At 50.5% G+C, this 24,474-nt stretch overlaps 1 protein-coding gene and 2 non-coding genes across 5 annotated transcripts in view; 2 read left to right on the top strand and 1 right to left on the bottom strand.

The window, feature by feature from the left end:
* Positions 1-16,910, bottom strand: part of TMEM161A (transmembrane protein 161A) — a 33,362-nt gene extending 16,452 nt beyond the window's left edge. For all 3 annotated transcript variants that reach the window (XR_012513415.1, XR_012513414.1, XM_039466828.2), the window contains exons 1-6: positions 16,845-16,910; positions 12,928-13,031; positions 11,265-11,345; positions 10,794-10,891; positions 10,490-10,646; positions 7,918-8,069 (exon numbers count right to left, since the gene is read on the bottom strand). Coding sequence is in view for 1 of the 3 variants with exons in the window: in XM_039466828.2 (XP_039322762.1) it covers positions 7,918-8,069; positions 10,490-10,646; positions 10,794-10,891; positions 11,265-11,345; positions 12,928-13,031; positions 16,845-16,847 (595 nt within the window). In the remaining 2 variants the exon portion in view is untranslated. The remainder of the gene's footprint in view (positions 1-7,917; positions 8,070-10,489; positions 10,647-10,793; positions 10,892-11,264; positions 11,346-12,927; positions 13,032-16,844) is intronic.
* Positions 16,911-20,077: 3,167 nt separating this feature from the next.
* Positions 20,078-20,196, top strand: LOC120362921 (5S ribosomal RNA). The gene has a single exon (XR_005578709.2). It is a non-coding gene; the product is annotated as a 5S ribosomal RNA (ribosomal RNA).
* A 3,427-nt stretch (positions 20,197-23,623) lies between these two features.
* LOC120362830 (5S ribosomal RNA) lies at positions 23,624-23,742 on the top strand. The gene has a single exon (XR_005578632.2). It is a non-coding gene; the product is annotated as a 5S ribosomal RNA (ribosomal RNA).
* The last annotated feature ends 732 nt before the right edge of the window (positions 23,743-24,474 follow it).

Here is a 24,474-nt window from a genome sequence, read left to right as displayed (position 1 = left end):
AACTAAACTCTTCTAAAGGGAAAATATAAGTATTGAAATAATAGGTTGTTAAACAGCAAATTAGAAACAGCCAAAGGAGGAACTGATGAACTGGAAGACAGATCTGAAGAAATCACTCAGATTCCAACTCAGAAAAACAAGTAGGTGAAAATATGGAGAGGCTAAGAGATAAAGACAGAACAGAAAGCCCAATGCAAATCAAATCAGAGCCCCAGATGGAGGGAAGAGAAGGAATGAAGAATAAAAGGAATTACTGAAATAAAATGGTTGAGAAGTTTGCAGAATGAATGACACACACAAAGTGTATCAAACCATGTAAATAAAAAGAAATCCATACCTAGACACAATGGAGTCAAACTGCAGAACACCAAAAACAAAGAAATCACAAAGCAGCCAGGGAGTTAAGACAGATCACCTATAAAGGAACAACAATTAGGATGACAGCCAATGTCAACTGCAACAACAGAAAAAGAACAAATAGAGCCGGGCACGGTGGCTCAAGCCTGTAATCCCAGCACTTTGGGAGGCCGAGGCGGGTGGATCACGAGGTCGAGAGATCGAGACTATCCTGGTCAACAAGGTGAAACCCCGTCTCTACTAAAAATACAAAAAATCAGCTGGGCATGGTGGCGCGTGCCTGTAATCCCAGCTACTCAGGAGGCTGAGGCAGGAGAATTGCCTGAACCCAGGAGGCAGAGGTTGCGGTGAGCTGAGATCGCGCCATTGCACTCCAGCCTGGGTAACAAGAGTGAAACTCCGTCTCAAAAAAAAAAAAAAAAAAAAAAGAACAAATAGAAAGCAAAAAAGTAAGATGGTAGAAACAAAGTCAACTATGTCAGTAATCACAATAAATGTAAATGTGTAAATGGACTAAACTTTAAAGTTAAATGACAAAGACTGTCAGACTGCATTGAAAATATCCAGCTGTATGTTTTTTAAAGGATGACAGACCTTGACATAAAGTCACTGGAAGGTTGAAAGTAAAGGGATGTTAAAAAGATACAGCAAATACTAATCAAAAGAAAGCAAGCTAGAAAGGCTATACTACTACCAGCCAAACTAGACTAAGAAGTAGTACTAGAAGATAGAAGGGGTCAATATATCATGATAAAATGGCTGATTTGCCAGGAAAATCTAGCAGTTCTAAATCTGTGAACACCTTATGAATAGACTACAAAATATATAAAGAAAACACTGACAGAATTGAATAAAGAAACTGAGAACTCTATTGTCCAAGAGAGAGATTAATTTCTGCTGACTGATATGTCACAGACAAAAGGTTAGGAAAGATGGAGATTTGAATTTATTAAACTCATAGAGCCGGGGAATATGTCCTTCAATTAGAACATGTGAAAAAAAGGTAAAAACACAAAAACACAGACTATGTCCTTCAAGAACACACGGAATAGTCACAAAAATCTGATCGCATTCCAGGCTATAGGGCAAATCTTACTAAATTATAAAGAATTTATTTCAAATAGACCGTTTGTGCAATTGAGCTAGAAATAAATATTTTTTAAAGGTCTACGTTTGAAAAATTTTAAAATATTTAATGATTCATAGGTCAAAGAAGAAATCAGAAGGGAAATGTTAAAACATCCCAAATGGAACAATAAAAAGTATCAGTCAAAACTTGGGTGAACTTCCAGGCATGGTGGCTCATGCCTGTAATTCCAGCATGTTGGAAGGGTGAGGTGGGTGGATCACCCGAGGTCAGGAGTTTAAGACCAGCCTGGCTGACATGCTGAAATGCCATCTCTACTAAAATACAAACATTAGTCAGGTGTGGTGGCATGCACCTGTAATCCCACCTATTCGGGAGGCTGAGGCAGGAGCATCACTTGAACCCAGAAGGCAGAGGTTGCAGTGAGCTGAGATCGTGCCATTGCACTCCAGCCTGGGCAACAGGCTCTTCTCAAAAAAAAAAAAAAGAAAAGAAAAGAAAGAAAGAAAGAAAGAAAATAGAAAAGAAAAATTAAAACCAACTTGTTCTCAAGAAAAAAGAAAAAAAACTTAGGTGAACAAAAGTACAACCTGGTAAAATATGTATAGCATTAAATGCTATATATACTATAAAATTAGAAATGTCTGAAAATTTATGAGCCAAGTACCTAACTGAGAAACTGCAAACAAGAAGAAGAGGTGCGTCAGTACTGTTCTAAAATCCAGGGGTCTTAGCCACACCAAAGGAGAAGGATAAGAAAGGACAAAAGAAAACCAGAAAGAATCTGCAATTCAGTAAAAATATAATTCTTGGCCGGGCGCGGTGACTCAAGCCTGTAATCCCAGCACTTTGGGAGGCCGAGGCGGGTGGATCACGAGGTCAAGAGATTGAGACCATCCTGGTCAATACGGTGAAACCCCGTCTCTACTAAAAACACAAAAAATTAGCTGGGCATGGTGGTGCGTGCCTGTAATCCCAGCTACTCAGGAGGCTGAGGCAGGAGAATTGCCTGAACCCAGGAGGCGGAGGTTGCGGTGAGCCGAGATCGCGCCATTGCACTCCAGCCTGGGTAACAAGAACGAAACTCCGTCTCAAAAAAAAAAAAGAAAACCAAAAAGAATCTGCAATTCAGTAAAAATATAATTCTTTAGCAAGGTTACTCCATGGAGATGCTCAAATTTGCCTCCTACATCATAACACAAAAATTGTCACTGTCAGTGAGGAATTTAGGGGCTTATATGAAATGTAAAATTCATTCATTTAATTAATTATTTGGGACGGAATCGTGCTTTGTCACCCAGGCTGGAGTGCAGTGGCACAATCCTGGCTCACTGTAACCTCTGCCTCCCCAGTTCAAGTGGTTCTCCTGCCTCAGCCTCCTGAGGAGCTGGGACTACAGGCATTCACTACCACCCACACCTAGCTAATTTTTGTATTTTTAGTAGAGATGGGGTTTTACCATGTTGGCCAGGATGGTCTTGATCTCTTGACCTCGTGACCTGTCCACCTCAGCCTCCCAAAGTGCTGGGATTACAGGTATGAGCCACTGTGCCTGGCCTTTATTTTTTTTTTTAAGATGGATTTTATTTTTTTTAAGCTCTTGTCACCAGGCTGGAGTGCAATGGCACAATTTCAGCTCACTGCAACCTTCACCTCCTGGGTTCAAGCAATTCTCCTTCTTCAGCCTCCTGGAGTAGCTGAGATTACAGGTGCCTGCCAACATGCCCAGGCAATTTTTGTATTTTTGGTAGAGATGGGGTTTCACCATGTTGGCTGGGCTGGTCTTGAACTCCTGACCTCAGGTGATCTACCTGCCTCGGCCACCCAAAGTGCTGGGATTACAGGTGTGAGCCACCACACCTGGCCGAAATATTTTAGAAGCAAATATAGAATGAGTTTTTGATTTTAGGGAAAGGTATTTCCCAAGACAAATATTAACTAAAATAATCAACTTCCATTCATCAAGACGCTAGAGATGATGCTTACAACTACATTCAATGGCTCAGCAAAGAAAGTGTGATGTCTGCAGACAGAAAATAATGCAAATACTGGTCAAGGGAAAAGAAAAAGAAAACAAGTATCAGCGATGACGTGGAGAAATTTGGAACACTTATGAACCGCTGCTGGGAATATAAAATATAAAATGGGCCAGGCACAGTGGTGCACGCCTGTAATCCCAGCACTTTGGGTGACTGAGGCGGGCAGATTACTTGAGTCCAAGAGTTCGAGACCAGCCTGGCCAACATAGTGAAACACTGTCTCTACTAAAAATACAAAAATTAGCTGGGTGTGGTGGCACATGCCTGTAATCGCAGCTACTCGAGAGACTTGAGGCAGGAGAATTGCTTGAACCTAGGAGCAGAAGATTGCAGTGAGCGGAGATTATGTCACTGAACTCCAACCTAGCAACAGAGTGGGGGAGAAAAAAAAAAAAAGTTAGCTGGGTGTGGCCAGGCGCCTGCAATCCCAGCACTTTGGGAGGCTGAGATGGGTATATCGCCTGAGGTCAGGAGTTCAAGACTAGTCTGGCCAACATGGCGAAACCCTGTCTCTACTAAAAATACAAAAATCAGCCAGGTGTGATGGTGTGCACTTGTAGTCCCAACTACTTGGGAGGCTGAGGCAAGAAAATCACTGGAACCTGGGAGATGGAGGTTGCAGTGAGCCAAGATCACTCCAGCCTGGGTGACAGAGAGAGACTGTCTAAAAAAAAAAAACCAAACAAACAAAAAATAGGTGTGGTGGTGGGTGCCTGTGGCCCCAGCTACTTGGGAGCCTGAGGCACAAGAATCACTTAATTCGGGAGGCAGGAGTTGCAGAGTGGCAATTATGCCACTGCCCTCCAGCCTGGGCAACGGAATGAGATAGTGTCTCAAAAATAAAGTACAATAAAATGGCTCAGCGGCTGTATAAAACGGTATGACAGTTCCTCAAAAAACTAAAAATAGAGTAACCATATGATCCAGCAGTTCCACTTCTGGATATATACCCTCCAAAATTGAAAGCGAGGTCTCAGAGAGATACTTGTACACTCAGATTCACAGCAGTATTAGTCCAAAAGTCCAAAGCTGGAAAGAACCTAAGTGTTCATCAGTGGCTGAACAGATAAACGGTGCTCCACCTAGACAACGACGTGGTATGCAGCCTCAGGAAGGGAATTCTGGCTGGGCACAGTGGCTCATGCCTGTCATCCCAGCACTTTGGGAGGCCGAGGTGAGAGGATTACTTGAGGCCAGGAGTTTGAAACCAGCTTGGGAAGCACAGAAGACCCCATTCTCTACAAAAAAAAAAAAAAAAAAAAAAAAAAAAATTAAAAATTAGCCAGGCGTGGTGGCTGGCGCTTGTGATCCCAGCACTTTGGGAAGCCAAAGTGGGCGTGTCACAAGGTCAGTTCAAAAGCAGCCTGGCCAACATGGTGAAACCACATCTCTATTAAAAATAGAAAAATTAGCTGGGCATGGTGGTGTGCGTCTGTAATCTCAGCTTCTCGGCAGGCTGAGGCAGGAGAATCATGTGAACCTGGGAGGCAGAGGTTACAGTGAGCCAAGATCACATCACTGCACTCCAGCCTGGGTGACAGAGTAAGACTCCATCTCAAAAATAAAGGCTGGGCGTGGTGGCTCACGCCTGTAATCCCAGCACTTTGGGAGGCTGAGGCAGGTGGGTCACAAGGTCAGGAGTTTGAGACCAGCCTGACCAACAGGGTGAAACCCCATCTCTAAAATAAATAAATAAAGTAAAATAAGCCAGGTGCAGTGGCTCATGCCTGTAATCCCAGCACTTTGAGAGCCCAAGGCAGGCGGATCAGGATGTCAGGAGATCGAGACCATCCTGGCCAACATGGTGAAAACCTGTCTCTATTAAAAACACAAAAAAATTAGCTGGATGGCCAGACATGGTGGCTCATGCCTGTAATCTAAGCACTTTGGAGGCCAAGGTGGGCAGATCACCTGAGGTCGAGAGTTTAAGACCAGCCTGACCAATATGGTGAAACCCCGTCTTAAAAAAAAAAAAAAAAAAAAAAAAAATTAGCTGGGCATGGTGGTGAGTGCCTGTAGTCCCAGCTACTCGGGAGGCTGAAGCAGGAGAATTGCTTGAACCCAGGAGGCGGAGGTTGCATTGAGCCGAGATCACACCACTGCACTACAGCCTGGGTGACAGTGTGAGACTCCGTCTCAAAAAAAAAAAAAAAAAAAAAAAAAAAAAAGAGCATTCTGGGGTGCTCCCAGTCCCCTGAGAGCCTGACATTCAGGATTCCCGCCTGCTGCTTTTGGGACAAAAATAAAAATTAGCTAGGTGTGGTGGCACGTGCCTGTGGTCCCAGCTACTTAAAAGGCTAAGGTGGGAGGATTGCTTGAGTTCTGGAGGTTAAGGCTGCAGTGAGTTATGCTTGTACCACTGCACGCCAGCCTAGGTGACAGAGTGAGATCCTGTCTCAAAAGAAGAAAAAAACCCATTCTAACACCTGCTACAACATGGTGCACCTTGAGGACTTTGTGCTAAGTGAAATAAGCCGGTCACAAAAGGACAAATACTGTATGATGCCACTTATATGAGGAAGCTAGAGTGGTCACATTCACAGAGACAGGAATTAAAATGGTGGGTGCCAAGGGCTGCAGGAGGAACAGGGAGTTAGTGTTTAATGGACGGAGTGTCTGTTTTGCAAAATGGAAGAGTTGTGGAGATGGACCGTGGTGATGGTTGCACAACAATTTAAATATAGTTAATTCCACTGAGCCACACATTTTAAAATGGTTATGATGGTGAATTTTATATTTTGTCTATTTCACCACAATTAATAAAAATTTAAAGAAAAAAAGATACAAAAATGGGTAACAACTTGAACAGGCATTTCAAATAAATTTAATAGGAGAGACTTGAATTATGAAGAAACAGGTGCTCAACTTCCCTGGTAATCAGAGAAATGCATGTTCAGGCCACTCAGGGCATCATTCCACATGACAAGGGCTAGGTCGGCAAAAATCAAGCCCTATCTATGGATCTTGATTCATTTAAACCTTACTGCCACTCTGGGAGATGGCTGCAGTCACTACCCCACCTATGTCTTTTTTTTTTTTTTTTTTGAGACGGAGTTTCGCTCTTGTTACCCAGGCTGGAGTGCAATGGCGCGATCTCGGCTCACCGCAACCTCCGCCTCCTGGGTTCAGGCAATTCTCCTGCCTCAGCCTCCTGAGTAGCTGGGATTACAGGCACGTGCCACCATGCCCACCTAATTTTTTTGTATTTTTAGTAGAGACGGGGTTTCACCATGTTGACCAGGATGGTCTCGATCTCTCGACCTCGTGATCCACCCGCCTCGGCCTCCCAAAGTGCTGGGATTACAGGCTTGAGCCACCGCGCCCGGCCTACCCCACCTACGTCTTATTTGAGGGTTAGGTCTGCAGGTACTCATATTATTATTTTGCTTTATAATTGACATGCACATCTTCTTTGTGTATATCAAACACATATAATTTTAAAAACTGAAAGGCAGGGAGAATTGGAGAAGGTAAAACTCCAGGAGTCAGCAGGGTCATGTGGGCCACGGTGAGGACTATGCTGTTTCTCCTTAAACCCGGGGAATATGGTGCCAGGCAGAGAAGTGATGAGGTCCAAATTATGTGTTAAAAGGATCATTTAAGAGGCTGGGCATGGTGGCTTAGACACCTGTAATACCAGAACTTTGGGAGGCTGAGGCGGGCAGATCAAAAATAAACAGCCTGGGCATGGTGGCTCACGCCTGTAATCCATGCACTTTGGAGGCCAAGGCGGGCGGATCACCTGAGGTCGGGAGTTCAAGACCAGCCTGACCAACATGGTGAAACCCCATCTTTAAGAAACAAAACAAAAACAAAAATAAACAGACAAATAATTTTTTAAAAAAATGAAAAACGAGGCCAGCCACAGTGACTCAAGCCTATAATCCCAGCACTTTCAGAGGCTGAAGCAGGCAGATCACCTGAGGTCAGCAGTTCAAGACCAGCCTGGCCAACATGGCGAAACCCCATCTTTATAAAAATACAAAAATTGGTCAGGTGTGGTGGGGCACACCTGTAATCCCAGCTACCTGTGAGGTTGAGGCAGGAGAATCATTTGAATGTGGGAGGCAGAGGTGGTAGTGAGCCAAGATTGAGCCACTGCACTCCAGCCTGGGTGACGAAAGTGAAACTCCATCTCAAAAAAAAAAAAAAAAAAAAAAAAAAGAAAAGAAAAAAGAAAGAAAAAGAAAAAGAAAAAAGAAAAAAGAACACTAGCCATCTAGCCATAGGTGTCCATCAGTGACAGTGGGAAAGGGAACATCCACAAGGTGCAGGAGCCGAGATGGTCACTAATGGGGACTGCCTTCACCCCACTTTACCCCAGGAACCCACTCCTTTGCCAACTCGTGCTGGACGCTGAGCCAGTGAAACCACCCTGGTCAGATTACATGAGGGAGTGACAGCTGCGTGCCTCACATTGGGGACTGCACTTACCAGGCTCCAGGCCCAGCTCCAGGGTCTCCTCCCGCACCACCTGCACAAGCATGGCCAGCAGCAGGAAGAGGAAGGCAAAGGTTAGACAGACAGAACGCTCGCCCCCCTCCTCGGAGCTGAAGTACAGCCGTGTCACCATCAGGAACGCCTTGCTGGGGGCTGGAGGTAAGGAGGCCTCGGGTGCCACTGCCCCACTCTGCGCATTTCACCATGCCCAGCCCGGGACCCCACAACTTCAGGGACAAGCACTGCTGCACAAATAGGCCTTGGGGATGACTTAGGGGAGTGCAGGTTTGGGGTGCTAGAGCCAGATCAGGATATGGGCTGAGGGTTCCTGCTGCGTGGGAGATGGCCTCATCAGACCACCGGTGTCCATTTAGAAATGGTCACCATTGACGGCCGGGCGCGGTGGCTCAAGCTTGTAATCCCAGCACTTTGGGAGGCCGAGGCGGGTGGATCACAAGGTCGAGAGATCGAGACCATCCTGGTCAACATGGTGAAACCCCGTCTCTACTAAAAATACAAAAAATTAGCTGGGCATGGTGGCACGTGTCTGTAATCCCAGCTACTCGGGAGGCTGAGGCAGGAGAATTGCCTGAACCCAGGAGGCGGAGGTTGCGGTGAGCCGAGATCGTGCCATTGCACTCCAGCCTGGGTAACAAGAGCGAAACTCCGTCTCAAAAAAAAAAAAAAAAAAAAAAAAAAAGAAATGGTCACCATTGCCGGGCGTGGTGGCTCAAGCCTGTAATCCCAGCACTTTGGGAGGCCGAGGCGGGTGGATCACAAGGTCAAGAGATCGAGACCATCCTGGTCAACATGGTGAAACCCCGTCTCTACTAAAAAAAATACAAAAAAATTAGCTGGGCATGGTGGCGCGTGCCTGTAATCCCAGCTACTCAGGAGGCTGAGACAGAAGAATTGCCTGAACCCAGGAGGCGGAGGTTGCGGTGAGCTGAGATTGCGTCATTGCACTCCAGCCTGGGTAACAAGAGCAAAACTCCGTCTCAAAAAAAAAAAAAAAAAGAAAAAGAAATGGTCACCATGGTGTGCGCCTATAATCCCAGCTACCTGGGAGGCTGAGGCAGGAGAATCACTTGAATCTGGGAGGCAGAGGTTGCAGCGAGCAGAGATTGCACCACTGCACTTCAGCCTGGGCGACAGAGCGAGACTGTTTCAAAGAAAAAAGAAATGGCTACTATGTCTGTACAGCCTCCTGCTCTGGGTGACCCTGCCTCTTTCACCCACCTCACCCGCTTCACATCCCTTGGAAAAGCAAGAGAGATAGAAGGGCTTCATCTCCAATCTGCCCTCAAAATGCAGCATGGGGGCCAGGCATGGTGGCTCATGCCTGTAATCCCAGCACTTTGGGAGGCCGAGGCAGGAGGATCACTTGAGCCCAGGAATTCAAGACCATCTTGGGCAACACAGTGAGACTCTCATCTCTACCAAAAATAATTAGAAATTAGCTGGGCATGGTGGTAGCACCTGTGGTCCCAGCTACTGGGGAGTCCAAGGTGGGAGAATTGCTTGAGCCCAGGAGTTTGAAGCTGTAGTGAGCCCTGACTGCACCACTGCACTCTAGCCTGGGTGACAGAGGGAGACCTTGTCTCAAATAATAATAACAATAATAATAATAATACAGGCCACATGTGGTTGCTCCTACCTGTAATCCCAGCACTTTGGGAGGCTGAGGCAGGTGGATCACCTCAGGTAAGGAGTTTGAGACCAGCCTGATCAACATGGTAAAATCCTGTCTCTACTAAAACTACAAAAAATAGCTGGGTGTGGTGGCATATGCCTGTAATCCCAGCTACTTAGGAAGCCGAGGCAGAAGAATCGCTTGAACCTGGGAGGCGGAGGTTGCGGTGAGTCTAAATCATGCCACTGCACTCCAGCCTGGGGAACAAGAGCAAAACTCCATCTCAAAAAAAAAAAAAAAGGCAAGGGAATCTGGGGAACCAGTATAGGTTTCCCTCTCCAAAAGTCACAGAAGTGGCATTCTGTCTGTGCTTTCTCAGACTTGGGTCCCCAAAGTCATGTGTTTGCTCTCTTTGGGAGACCAAGGCAGGAGAATCACTTGAAGCCAGTCAGGACCAGCCTGGGCAACAAAGACAGACCCTGTCTCAATGACAACAAATTTATGTACATATACATACATACGTGTGTGTGTGTGTGTGTGTGTGTGTGTGATTGATTTAATTTTGCCAAGGGACTATCTCTTTCTTGGCCCCTGATTCTGGACTGGCCTGGTGATTTCCTTAGATGAGGAGAATGTGGTAGAAGGAACAGGGATGGACTGGGTGACTCTGGGTAAGGCATTCCCTCTTGCCTCCTGGCATTTCCAGTGCCACCGAGGGGCAAGACCATGTGGAGTGGAGATGAATCGACCAGCTGAGCCCAGCCCAGTCTGCCCACCCACAGAGCCAGAGCACATAAAACAGCTGCTTCATGCCACCAAGCTTGGGAAGTTTGTGGCATAGAAAAACTGCCACACCAGTTTAGTGGGGGGGCCAGGGAAGCTGGGGTCCTGCTCCCACTGGCCCCGCTGGCAGGGAGCAGAGAGGAAGGATACATGGAGAAGGCCACTGTGAGCAGGCACCAGAACACAGCAATGTTGGTCTCCTTGGCTGGGCCCAGCACGTAGTAGTAGGCCTCCGTGAAGAGGTACACACCCCCCGAGTACACGGCAAAGTCCACGAACCACTGGTACTCCAGGAAGAAGCGCAGGACTGCAGGGGGACACTCTGCTCAGCCTTGGGGCCCAGCCCGCTCCCCCCACAACAGAACGCTCCTCTTCCAAATCCTCCCCACCCCCATGAGTGTGGGGACCTTCAGGGCTGAGGGAGGGGAGGTTAGGGACAGAACTGGGCTATTACCCAGGGCATCCACGGTCGTGAGGGGGCAGGTCTCCAGCTGGAATGGGGCATCTCGGGGCACAGACAATGGCTTCTCCTCACTAAGGCCATCGGCCCATCTGGGAGGATGGTGACAAGGAAGGAGGCCGGTGAGCATGCATCCCACTGGGGCCAGCCACCCTCAGAGTTCAGAGCAGCTGGCCTGGAGACCATCTCTTCCCACAGTCTCGGCTCCTCCGCACATGGAGAGGTACTCCAGCCCCACTCCCCTCCACTCCCCCGGTCCCGCCATGGGACTGGCTAGAGCAAACTGCCAGGAAACATGCTAACCTGACAGTGACCACCTCCTTGGACTAGGGTCTCCCAGTTCACCTGTGCCCAGATCAGTGCCCGGAAGTATGGGTGGGCAGGTCCCGTGTCCCTGAGCCTGGAGCCTGGAGCCCCCTGAGGAGCCGCCCACCCAAGGCTGGGGCTGGGGCCCAGCTCACTCACCGCTCCTTCCTGCCTCTGGGCCTCGGCTTCCCCGCCAGGGCCCGAAGCTCCTCCTCAGATGGGTGCTTGTATCGGAACAGACTGAGAGCAACGACAGGCAGTCAGGGAAGCTCAGGTGTGGGGTTGGGAGGTTGAGGCAGTGAACCTCAAATTCAAGTTAGAGGGTGGCCTGGGCCAGGGGAACACTGGGAGGTGGGTGAAGGCAGCTACAACACAGGAGATTCTGGGGAAATCATGAGACTAACAGATCTAGGCTGAGTGGGCTCAGGGGCCTTGGATACCCCTGAGTCTGCTAGCTAACTCTCCTGGGGAAGCAGGTGTGTGCCACTTTTATTTTCTTTTTCCTTTTGAGATGGAGTCTCACTCTGTCACCCAGCCTGGAGTGCTCACCCAGCAGCATGATCTCGGCTCACTGCAACCTCCACTTCCCGGGTTCAAGTGATTCTCCTGCCTCAGCCTCCTGAAGAGCTGGGACTACAGGCACAGCACCAACATGCCCAGATAATTTTTGTATTTTTAGTAAAGACAGGATTTCACTATGTTGGTCAGGCTGGTTGGTCTCAAACTCCTGACCTCAAGCGATCCACCGGCCTTGGCTTCCCAAAGTGCTGGGATTACAGGTGTGAGCCACTGCACCCAGCCATTGGTGTTTTTGTTTTTGTTTTTTAGATAAGGCCTTGCTCTGTCGCCCAGGCTGGAGTACAGTGGTGCCATCTCACTCACTACAGACTTGACCTTCTGGGCTCAATCGATCCTCCCACCTCAGCCTCCTGATTAGCTGGGATCACAGGTGTGAGCTACTGTACCTGGCTAATTTTTAAATATTTTTGTAGAGACGGGGTCTTGCCATGTTGCTCAGGCTGGTCTTAAACTCCTGGGTCAAGTGACCCTCCCACCTCAGCTTCCCTCAGTGCTGTGATTATGGGCCCGAGCCATCATGCATCAGGCCTGATGTGGTTTTCGGCCTTTTGTCATGAACGTTTTTCTCAGAGAATTCAGTTTCCACCAGATTCTCAGAAAGCATCAGAGACCCACACAGGGACAAAAAACTGGAGCAGGTGATCTCTAGCAGGTGCAGGGGTGGAAGGAAGGCTCGGTTACAGGGAGGCAGGAGGAGAGGGCACGTGGGCAGTGTGGTGATGGTTCCACCATGTGTACATCTGTCAAAACGGGTCCAACTGTGCACTTCAAATATATACAGTTTGTGCCAGGCACTGGGGCTCACGCCTGTAATCCCAGTACTTTGGGAGGCCCAAGCGGGAGAATCGCTTGAACCCAGGACTTTGAGCAACTGCACAACTTAGCAAGACCCACAACTCTATTAAAAATTTAAAAGTTGTCTGGACTCCGTGGTGCACACCTGTAGTCTCAGCTACTCAGGAGGTTGAGGCACGAGGGTCACTTGAGCCCAGGAGGTAGAGGCTGCAGTGAGCTATGATCAGGTCACTGCACTCCAGACAGGGCAAGAGTGAGACCCTGCCTCGAAAAAGAAAAAGAAAAAACAAATATATGCAGTTTGTTGTACTTCAGTTACACCTCAACAGCGTTTTACCCCCCACCACCCACCAACCAAAATCAAGGCTGTGCAACGTGTGAGGCGGGCGTGGGAACCCAGAGGGGGTGTGGCTCCGCGGGCCCCTCCCACCGCAGGGGTGGGGCTCACCTGCCGTTGCAGAGCAGCCAGCGCGCGAAGGAGCAGTGCGGTGCCAGCCTGTGCATGAGGGTGGCGGTGAGCAGGGTCACCACCAGCTGCACTCCAAGGACCGCCTGGGGGGAGGAGACATGACTAGCGGCACCTGCCAGAGGGTCACAAGCTCCCTCCCTCCCTAGGAACCCAGGCTATTTATAGAGAAGCCAGGCCTGATGGGGGAAGGGCGAGCCTCTTGGGCCCTCGAGGCTTCTTAGGGGAGGGTCCTGGGGTGAGCCTCGACTCAACCCTGGGAGCTCCCCACACCTAGCCTGGCCCTGCCCTCCCTCGTCAGAGATCAGCACCCCTCACCACCACCACCACCACCACCTAGCTGGAGTGTAGGGAGGTGGAGATCATGGAGTTCGCCTCCTGCCTCCACTGTGGATTCAGGCATAATATTGATTTCCCGGAGCCTCAGTTTGCTCATCTGGAAATGGGTGCTTCCTACGTAGCCTCCTGTATTCCTCACCACCACCTTCCAGGCCCTAACCACGAGCCCACCACATTCAGTGAAAGCGGCTCCCAGCGCCTTCCGCAGTCCCGCCGAGGAAAGCCGCTGCGTCTCGGCTACGCTTCTTGCTTTCTCCTTCACCCTGGTAGCTCTTCCCCTGAGTGTCTCCGGCCTTAAATGATCCCTGACGGTTCCATCACCCTCCTCCCTCTCCCTCCCTGCGTAATTAACCTCTTTGGAAGGGCGTCTACACTCCTGGGCACCACCTGTTTTGAGGTGAAAACTTACATGTCTGAGTGGGGTGACCTTATTTATTTATTTTTGAGACGGAGTTTCACTTTTGTTGCCCAGGCTGGAGCGCAATGGCACGATCTCAGCTCACCGCAACCCCCGCCTCCCGAGTTCAAGCGATTCTCCTGCCTCAGTCTCACAAGTAGCTGGGAATACAGGCGTGCGCCACCACGCCCAGCTAGTTTAGTATTTTTTAGTTGAGATAGGGTTTCTCCATATTGGTCAGGCCAACTCCCGACCTCGGGTGATCCCCCCTCCCTGCTTCCCAAAGTGCTGGGATTACAGGCATGAGCCACTGCTCCAGGCCTATTTATTTTTATTTCTGGGTTGGTTTGTTTGTTTTTGTTAGTTTGTTTGGGCAGGGGTGGTGGGAAGAACAAGGTTTTGCTCTGTCACTCAGGCTGGAGTACAGTGGCATGTGGGGTCCTCACTGCAGCCTCAACCTCCCAGGCTCAAGTGATTCTCCCACATCAGCCTCCCTAGTAGCTGGGATTACAGGAACCCACCACTACGCCCAGCGTAGTGTCTATTTGTACAGATAGGATTTCTCCATATTGCCCAGGCTGGCCTTGAATTCCTAGGCCCAAGCAATCCTCCCGCCGTGGCCTCCCAAAGTGTTGGGATTACAAGCGGGAGCCACTGTGTCTCGGCTTTTTTTTATTTTTATGTTTAGAGATGGGGTCTTTGCTATGTTGCCCAGGCTGGTCTCAAACTCCTGAGCTCAAGTGCTCCTCCCTCTCAGCCTACCGAGTAGCTAGGACTACAGCCATGCACCAACGCCCCCCGCTATGACTTTTTTTTTAATTAGGAATTTTCTCACCCAGTTCTTAATTCAGAACACATTTTCATATACTTATTTTTAAACATTTTAGAAGAATCAGTCTGTGGGGAAGCTGGGTTTTCCTGCTTGAATGCAGTAAATACTCATTTGCTGCCAGTAATCACATAATTATGTAAAATTATATGCTCAGGAGAACTGTCTACTAGTATTCTGGTAGTATAATCAAAATGAAATAAAGATTATTTAATAGTAAATTATTGAAATAATCCTTTAGTCAGGCATAAATAAGCTAAATTTAGGTGGAAAAATCCTAATGTGATGGATACCACACCTAACATGGTAATTCAAAATGACTGCTGAGGCCAGGGGCGGTGGCTCACACCTGTAATCCTAGCACGTTGGGAGGCCAAGGCGGGCTGATGATCACTTGAGGTCAGGAGTTCGAAACCAGCCTGGCTAACATGGAGAAACCTTGTCTCTACTAAAAAATACAAAAATCAGCCAGGCATGGTGGCGCACGCCTGTCATCCCAGCTACTCGGGAGGCTGAGGCAGCAGAACTGCTTGAACCCAGAAGCAGAGGTTGCAGTGAGCCGAGATTGCACCACTGTACTCCAGCTTGGGCAACAGAGTGGGACTCCATCTCAAAACAAAATAATAAATAACAGACTAATAGGACATTTTCTCCATGCCTGTGACTTGTAAACAGACCAGAAATCTTTTTCAGTAATAAGGTTGATGGCACCACCTTTCTCCTCTCTAAATCCTCATTGCTCGCCCTCCTCAGGACCTCAGTGAAGACTGGCTGGCTGGCACTTAAGGACCATGAGTGCCAGTCCCTGGGCCCCTGTAAGCTAGTGGGCCAGGGCTGTCAAAGCCCCACCCTTCCCCCAGAACCCTGCCCTTCCCCCGCCCCCTCCTCCCCAGGACCTCCCAGTCTCTCTTTCTCCTCCCTCTCCAACCTCTCACCTGTGACCTACCAGGGTTTTAACCACCCAATCAACCAGCCCATCACAACCTCAGCATAGTGACACCTCCAGCCCAGACTTCTCTGCTGAGCTCAATCAGCAGCCTCCTCCAGGCTCTCGTGCGAGGCCCCAACACCTGCCCACCATCCCATACCCCTCCAGGTGATTCGGGCCCTTCCCAATCTCACAGTCAGCACCTAACTCGATCTGCACCCTGCAGGCCCAGCTGGAAACCACCCCTCCACCTCCCCACGGCCCAGCTCTCTCCTCAACCCTCCCTGCGCCCAACCAATGGAGTCTCAGAGGTCTTCCTAGACCTTCTGGCTCTTCATCAATGACCCCACTACCCCCCAAATATCCCCTAGGGAAAACGTGGAGGGGTGCATCTCTCCGTCTAAGCCTCCCAGGGGTCTGTCCAGGGATGTTCTGACAACCCTGCCCTCCAGCCAGCCTCCTATCTCAGAGTCAGAGCTCTGCAGACATCTCCAAGGGTTTTCTGGAGTCTTCCATCAGCTCCTTCTTTCCCCTTCACTGGATTTATGATCCTCGACTCCAAGAACCCTGCTAAAATCAGTGCAGCCTCCCTCCATCTCCCTCCCGAGAGCCCGTACCCTCATCTCCTACAGCATCCCGCACCTCCGCCTGGGACGACGCCCAGCTTTCAACAATCCCGGCCTTCACTTCCCTTCCTTCAGGGCCGTCTCCAACGCCCCCGGTCCTCAGGGGTGGTCCCAGGCAGGGACCCTCTAGTTTCACACTCCCTCTCTCTGCCCAGGCTGGTCCTGTCAGGGTTGCGGGAGTCCCCCATCTCCCGGCACCAGGCTGGCCCCGCCGGGCTGGGCTAAGTTTTAAGAACACACTCAATGGGGTAGACCCAGAAGGTTCCAACTGTCCTGTCTCCCACTCTGAGACCCTTGTTCGCCCTGAGGCCACCCAGACCTCCTGGGTTCACCTCCCACGGCTTCCCCTGCCCATTACACACAGCCCGATACAGCAGGGACCCCCGACGGTCGGCGCGACCACCACGCTCCTGCAGGACCCCCGTCCCCAGAGTGGACGCCACCAGGACCCCACGCCACCTTAAGCAGGCTCCAAATGTGCTGGGGTCCCCAGTCCCCTCTGTGGGACCACGACCCCTCAGCAGGACGCCAGGTCTCAAGGTTTCCACAGAACGCTTAGGGACTTCCATCCCCTTGGTACGACCCCCACCGACTCCCTCGGGGGTCCTGCCGAGAGAGCAGGGCCCCCCAGAGAGGGACACACGGCCTTCAGCGTGCAGCCGAATCCCGCAGAGCCTCCAATCCCCAAAAAGAGATTCCATTCCCTCAGTATCTCCCTGGACCACCTCGGCCGGGCCCGGGCCCTGCAGAGCCCCCCCACTTCGCGAGTCGCTTGCTCACCATGACGCTTGCGGGAGCGCGGTGCACGGACCCACCGGCCTGGGGCTCCGGGCACTTTGCGGCAACTCAACCAATTAGAGCTCGACTCTTGTCTGACGAGCATCCGGTGTAACCAATCAGCGTCTTTTGAGCCGGCAAATCACCGGGGACGAGGAGGTCACTCGCGTTGCATGCCGGAAACTGCAGTTCAGACCCACTGGTTCTGAGCTCAAAGTCAAGAGTGTGCCTGGGAAGCCTGCATGGCAGACCTCTCTTAAGGCTCAGTCTTTTCTTACCTACACTTATCGCAAAGGTTTGCAGCGAGAGCATTTATTCTCACGCACTGTCTCCTAAGGGACATCTCCGAGAGTAGAACTTCCCCCAACATCAAGAACGTTCAATGGCTCCCACTTAGTAGACAAAGTATTCCTAAGTACTTAATACTCCTTAGTACTCCTAAGTTACTAAGTAGATTAAGTATTCAGACCCCTGAATCTACTGCTAGCACTGTTATGCACCCTATAGTACAGCTTGCACCACCATGCTCTCTTACCTCCAGGCCTTTGTAAATATCCTACATCTTGCAATGCTTTCAAGAATGCCTCAATCTTAAAAGAATGTTTCAATCATTGTCATCTGCCAAGTGCCTTATTCATCTCTATCAGCCAGGACTCTGGCTGTGCTCCACAAAATATCAATTAAAATGGGTTCAAGCAAAAAAGGGAAGTTTTGGGCTCATGTGTCACAAAACAGTAGCTGGAAGGTCAGCTTTAGGCATGGCTGGATCAAGGACCAAATGTTAGTTTCAGGGATCTGATGGTCTTTATTTCACAGCTAGGAAGAAAGGGCTTCCGGTGTACATGCCTGGGTTTTGCCATTTGTCTTTCTGTAAATGAGTATGTCTGCCTGAGTGTGGATGTGTATTGGGTATGACCAAATGAGCATCTTTACAGGGGTGGGTTCCATGCATGGGGCCCGTGCAATTGATTGCCTTTGCATTTTTACATTTTATTATGTATTTATGTTTTAATTTTTTTTTTTTTTTTTTTTTTTTGAGATGGAGTTTCACTCTTGTTGCCCAGGCTGGAGTGCAATGGCGCGATCTCAGCTCACCACAACCTCTGCCTCCCAGGTTCAAGCAATTCTCCTGCCTCAGCCTCCTGAGTAGCTGGGTTGACAGGCACGCACCACCACGCCCAGCTAATTTTGTGTTTTTAGTTGAGACCAGGTTTCTCCATGTTGATCAGGCTGGTCTCAAAATCCCGACCTCAGGTGATCTGCCCTCCTCAGCCTCCCAAGTGTGATTATAGGCGTTATAATCTGCACCTGTCCTGCATTACTTATTTTTTTCAAATAAGAGATGGGGGTCTCACTTTGTTGCCCAGGGTAGTCTCTTATGCCTGGGCTCGAGTGGTCCTCCCACCTTGGCATCCCAAAGTGCTGGGATCACCGGGGTGATATTTTATTTCATTTTAGAAATAGTTTTTGCTCTGTTGCCCAGGCTGGAGTGCAGTGGTGCAATCTCGGCTCATGGTAACCTCTGTCTCCCAGGTTCAAGTGATTCTCCTGCCTCAGCCTCCTGAGTAGCTGGGATTACAGGCATGTGCCACCACACCAAGCTGATTTTTGTATCTGTAGTAGAGACGGGCTTTCACCATGTTGGCCAGGCTGGTCTCGAACTCCTGACCTCAAGTGATCTGCCCACCTCGGCCTCCCAAGGTGCTGGGATTACAGGCGTGAGGCACCTGTGGAGGTCTTGAAAATGCCTCTCAGATCTCCCACAGTTGCCTTAGTGCTTTGCTTCCCACCACCAAATTTGTGCCTGGGCCACTTTCCCTACAAGTTCTCCTAAGCGGTGACCTGGGGCCCCTCTAAACAGTGACACTGACCCTGGTTCACAACCGTGGTGTCCTTGTCTGTGGGTGTGTTCAGAATAGTTTAGTGGCTGGGCACAGTGGCTCACATCTGTAAACGCAGAACTTTGGGAGGCCCGGGTGGGACGACGGCTTGAGTTCGAGACCAGCCAGGGAAAAAAAAACGAGACCCAGTCTCTATTCAAAAGCCAAGAAATAGGCTGGGCGTGGTGGCTCACACCTGCATCCCAGCACTTTGTGGGGCTGAGGCAGGCAGATCACTTGAGGTCAGGAGTTTGAGACCAACCCCACTAACATAGGGAAACCCTGTCTCCGCTAAAATACAAAAATTACCCTGGCGTGGTGGCACACACCTGTAATACCAGCTACTCGGGAGGCTGAGGCAGGAGAATCACTTGAACCCAGGAGGTGAAGTTGCAGTGAGCCGAGATCCTGCTACTGCTCTTCAGCCTAGGCAACAGAACGAGACTCCGTCTCAAATAAAAATAAATGAAATAAAAATAAAAAATAGGGTGGTGTGGTGGCTCATGCCTGTAATCCCAACATTTTGGGAGGCCGAGACAGGTGGATCGTTTGAGCCCAGGAGTTCAGGACCAACCTGAGCAACACAGCGAGACCCCCATCTCAAAAAAAAAAAAAAAAAAAAATTAACCGGGTGCGGTGGCACGTGCTTATAATCCTAGCTGAGGTGGGAGAATCGCTTAAGGCTGCAGTGAGCCGAGATTGAGCCACCGCATTCCAGCCTGGGTGATAGAGAGAGACCCCGTCAAAAAATAAAAATAAAAATAAAGTATGGCTCGGGGGTAGAACAATGTGTTTTATTTCTCTGTCTGTCTCTCTCTCTCTCTCTGCCTCCCTCCCTCCCTCCTTCTTTCTTTTTGAGACGGGGTCATGCTCTGTTGTCCAAGCTGAAGAGCAGCGGCGTGATCTTGACTCACCGCAACCACCACCTCCTGGGCTCAAGCGATCCTCCCACTGGAACACGCAGCATGCCTGGCTAATTTTTAAAGGTTTTTTTTTTTTTTTTTTTTTTTTTTTTTTTTTTTTTTTTTTGGAGAGATGGGGTCTCTCTCTGTTGCCCAGGCTGCTCTTAAACGTGTGATCTCAAGCGATCCTCCCTCCTGGCTCTCCCAAAGTGCTGGGATCACAGGTGTGCACAGGCTTTTGGCTTCCCGCTCCCTCCGTCTATCCCCCTTTTGTCGCCGGCATTCCCTGCGCCCCCTGACCTTCTTCTCCTCGTTTTAGGGCCGCCGGCGCCCCAGCCGCAGCCCGGGACCTCCTCCTGGTGTGGGGAGGGGGGAGGGGGAGGGGGAAGGGGGGAGGGGCGGTTCCCCGAGGCCGCGCTGCGGGCTCTTAGAGCAGCCAAGGCGAGATCGTAGCGTCTACGGCCACACCACCCTGAACGCGCCCGATCTCGTCTGATCTCGGAAGCTAAGCAGGGTCGGGCCTGGTTAGTGCTTGGATGGGAGACCGCCTGGGAATAGCGGGTGCTGTAGGCATTTTGGCTTCCCGCTCCCTCCTTCTTACCCCTTTTGTCGCCTGGCTCCTCAACCTGATTTTTCTCCCCCTTTTCCACCCACCGCAGCCCGGGACCTCGTGAGGTCGGTGGGTATCCGGCGCTGCAGCACCGCGGGCTCTTGGGGCAGCCAGGCGCCGCTTCTGGTGTCTAGGGCCTTACCACCCTAATCGTGCCCGATCTCTGATCTCGGAAGCTAAGCAGGGGTGTAATCCCAGCACCTTGTCCGGCCTGGAGGACAACCACACACATCCCTTCCCCGTTCCTCTCCTTCACAAGAGGAGACCCTGAGTCCTCTGGCGCAGAGTCTGAAAACATGGGGTGGGGCCTCCTGAAGGATTTGATTGATTGATTATTATTATTTATATTTATATTTTGTTTTATTTTTTGAGACAGTTTTGCTCTTGTTGCCCAGGCTGGAGTGCCATAGCGCCATCTCCCCTCACCGCCTCACAGGTTAAAGTGATTCTCTTGCCTTAGCCTCCGGAGTAGCTGACATTACAGGAACGCGAGGCTGATTTTATATTTTTAGTAGAGACACCGTTTCTCCATGTTGGTCAAGCTGGGCTCGAACTGCCGACCTCAGGTGATCCGCCTGCCTCAGCCTCCCAGAGTGCTTGGATTACAGGCGTGAGCCATTGCGCCCGATATTTATTTATGTATTATTTATTATTTTATTTATTTTTTGAGATGGAGTTTCCCTCTTGTTGCTGAGGCTGGAGTGCAATGGCCGACCTCAGCTGATCTGACCGCCTCGGCCTCCCGGGGTGCTGGGATTACAGGCGTGAGCCTCCCCACCCGGGTTATATTTTACTCTTTTAACTTAGGACTGGCAAGTGTTGAATCCAAAGTGCACCATCCCATCCCGCCTCGCGATAAAAAGCAAATGCGCAGTCTCCCTGGGATGGGAAAGCGGAACCAGTCTCACCCGTGGCCCTGGGGGCTCCCAGCCTTAGAAAGCAGCCCGAAGTTTAATGAACCTCACACTGGGTGCTTAGCCTGTGGGCGCTGACATCAGGGACCGGCCTGACTTCTTGTCCACTGTGAGGGTGAGAGCCAAAGGTTGGGAAGACCCTTTCCGTCTCGCCATGCCTCAGTTTCCTCCCTTGGCCCCTTTCCTCCTGCTCAGTCCCTGGTCCTGGTCCGGTTGTGTGGGATTGGGGTGCCAGTGGGTAGGTAGTTCTTCAGCCTATGTGGAAGGGCGGCCAGGGTCATTGTGGGGGTCCTGAGAACAGAAGGGTAGGTAACTGGGTGAGGAGTTTGCATCATCTGTGCGGTAACACTGTGCATGTGATGGTGGCCCTGTTGGAGCGGTGGCAGCTGCATGCTCAGCTGGACCTCCAGAGCCATTGATCACTGGCCGGGGACCAAGGCTCACCCCTCCTGAGTGAGGAAGGGATAGAAGGAGAAGGGACCAGGTAGGAAGTGTTGAAGACCTGAGTCTAGCCAGGCATGGTGGCTTGGCATATGCCTGTAGTCCCAGCTACTTGAGAGTCTAAGGCTGGAGGATCGCTTCAGCCCAGGATGTTGAGGCCAGCAGGGGCAGCATAGCAAAACCCCTATCTCTAAAAAAGAAAAAAAATTAGGCCGGGCGCGGTGGCTCAAGCTTGTAATCCCAGCACTTTGGGAGGCCGAGGCGGGTGGATCACGAGGTCGAGAGATGGAGACCATCCTGGTCAACATGGTGAAACCCCGTCTCTACTAAAAGCGCAAAAAAATTAGCTGGGCATGGTGGCACGTGCCTGTAATCCCAGCTACTCAGGAGGCTGAGGCAGGAGAATTGCCTGAGCCCAGGAGGCGGAGGTTGCGGTGAGCCGAGATCGCGCCATTGCACTCCAGCCTGGGTAACAAGAGCTAAAACTCCGTCTCAAAAAAAAAAAAAAAAAGAAAAGAAAAAAAGAAAAAAAATTAAATTAGCCCAACGTGGTAGCTCAAGCCTGGAAGTCTCAGCTATTCAGGAGCCTGAGGTGGGAAGACTGCTTGAGACTAGGAGTTTGAGGCTGCAGTGAGTCATGATCGTGCCACATGGCAAGAAAAATAAAAGAGGCTGGGCACAGTGGCTCATGCCTGTAATCCCAGAATTTTGGGAGGCCAAGACAGGAGGATCGCTTAAGCCCAGGAGTTCCAGACCAACCTGGACAACATGGAGAAACCCAGACTATACAAAAAATACAAAAATTACCTGGGCGGGCCAGGCACAGTGGCTTACTCCCGTAATCCCAACACTTTGAAATGCTAAGGTGGGTGAGTCCACGAGGTCAAGAGATGGAGACCATCCCGGCCAACTTGGTGAACACTGTCTCTACTAAAAATACAAAAATTAGCTGGATATGGTGGCACATGCCAATAGTCCCAGCTACTCGGGAGGCGGAGGCAGGAGAATCACTTGAACCTGGGAGGCAGAAGTTGCAGTGAGCTGAGATCGTGCCACTGCAGTCCAGCCTGGCAACAGAGTGAGACTCCATCTAAAAAAAAAAAAGACCTGGGCAAGGTGGGGAGCACCAGTAGTTCCAGCTACTTGGGAGGCTGAGGCAGGAGGATCGCTTGAACCAAGGAGGTCAAGGCTGCAGTGAGCTGTGATTGCACCACTGCACTGCAGCCTGGGCAGCAGAGACTTTGCCTCAAAAATAAAAAAATAAAAATAAAAAATAGGCTGGGCGCCGTGGCTCATGCTTGTAATCCCAGCATTTTGGGAGGCTGAGATGGGCAGGTCACTTGAGGTCAGCAGATCGAGACCAGCCTGGTCAAAATGGTGACACCTGGTCTCTACAAAAAAATACAACTATCAGCAGGGTGTGATGGCGGTCGCCTGTAATCCGAGCTACTTGGGGTGCACGAGATGGCGCCACTGCACTGTAGTCTGAGCGATAGAGAGAGACTCTGTCTCAAAAAAAAAAAAAAAAAAAAAAAAAAAAGAATATTCCGTGGTAGGACAATTTCTTTTCTCTTTCTTTTTGTGACGGGGTCGTGCTCTGTTGTCCAAGCTGGAGAGCAGCGGCGTGATCTTGACTCACCGCAACCACCACCTCCTGGGCTCAAGCGATTCTCCCGCTGGAACACGCAGCATGCCTGGCTAATTTTTAAAGTTTTTTTTTTTTTTTTTTTTTCAGAGAGATTTTGGGGGTGAGGGGGGTCTCCCTATATTGCCCAGGCTGGTCTTGAACTCGTGCCCTTAAGCGATCCTCCCTCCTCGGTCTCCCAAGTGCTGGGGTTACAGGTATGTACAGGCTTTTGGCTTCCCGCTCCCTCCCCCTTTCCCAGTTTTGTCGCCCGACTTTCCAACGGCCCCCGTGATTCTTCTGGTTTTCCGCCCACCTGCCCCCCGCCGCAGCCCAGGACCCCCTCCTGGGGCTTCGCCTCTGCCGCTGCCACGCCGCAGGCTCTTGAGACAGCCAGGCGACACTGCCAGCATCTACGGCCACACCACCCTGAACGCGCCTGATCTCGTCTGATCTCGGAAGCTAAGCAGGGTCGGGCCTGGTTAGTACTTGGATGGGAGACCGCCTGGGAATACCGGGTGCTGTAGGCTTTTGGCTCCCTCCTTCTTCCCCCTTTTGTCACCGGGCTTCTCAACAGCCTCCTGTCTCTTCTCCTTGTTTTTGTTTTGTTTTTTTTTTTTTTTGAGACGGAGTTTCGCTCCTGTTACCCAGGCTGGAGTGCAATGGCGCGATCTCGGCTCACCGCAACCTCCGCCTCCTGGGTTCAGGCAATTCTCCTGCCTCAGCCTCCTGAGTAGCTGGGATTACAGGCACGCGCCACCATGCCCAGTTAATTTTTTGTATTTTTAGTAGAGACGGGGTTTCACCGTGTTGACCAGGATGGTCTCGGTTTCTTGACCTCGTGATCCACCCGCCTCGGCCTCCCAAAGTGCTGGGATTACAGGCGTGAGCCATCGCGCCCGTTTTTCTCCCGTCTGCGCCCCCTCTGCAGCCCAGGACCTCCTCGTGGGGGTCGAGGGGGGCGTATCCGCTGCCACAGCACTGCCGGCCTCTAGGGCCTTACCACCCTGAACGCGCCCGATCTCGTCTGGGAGACAGAAGTTGCAGTGGGCTGAGATTGTGCCACTGCACTCCAGCCTGGGGGATAGAGCAAGACACCAGCTCAAAACAAACATAAATAGAGATGGAGGAATGGTCAGCGCTGAATGAGCGCTTGGACCTCAATGTGGGTTGGAGAGTGTAGGATTTTTTTATTTTTATTTTTTATATTTTTTTAGACAGGGTCTCACTCTGCCGTCCAGACTGGAATGTGGGGGCACAAT

Source organism: Saimiri boliviensis, chromosome 14 (assembly GCF_048565385.1).
Source record: "Saimiri boliviensis isolate mSaiBol1 chromosome 14, mSaiBol1.pri, whole genome shotgun sequence".
NCBI lineage: Eukaryota > Metazoa > Chordata > Mammalia > Primates > Cebidae > Saimiri > Saimiri boliviensis.
Note: the sequence above shows the minus strand (reverse complement) of the source record. Positions and strands in the feature narration are given on the sequence as shown.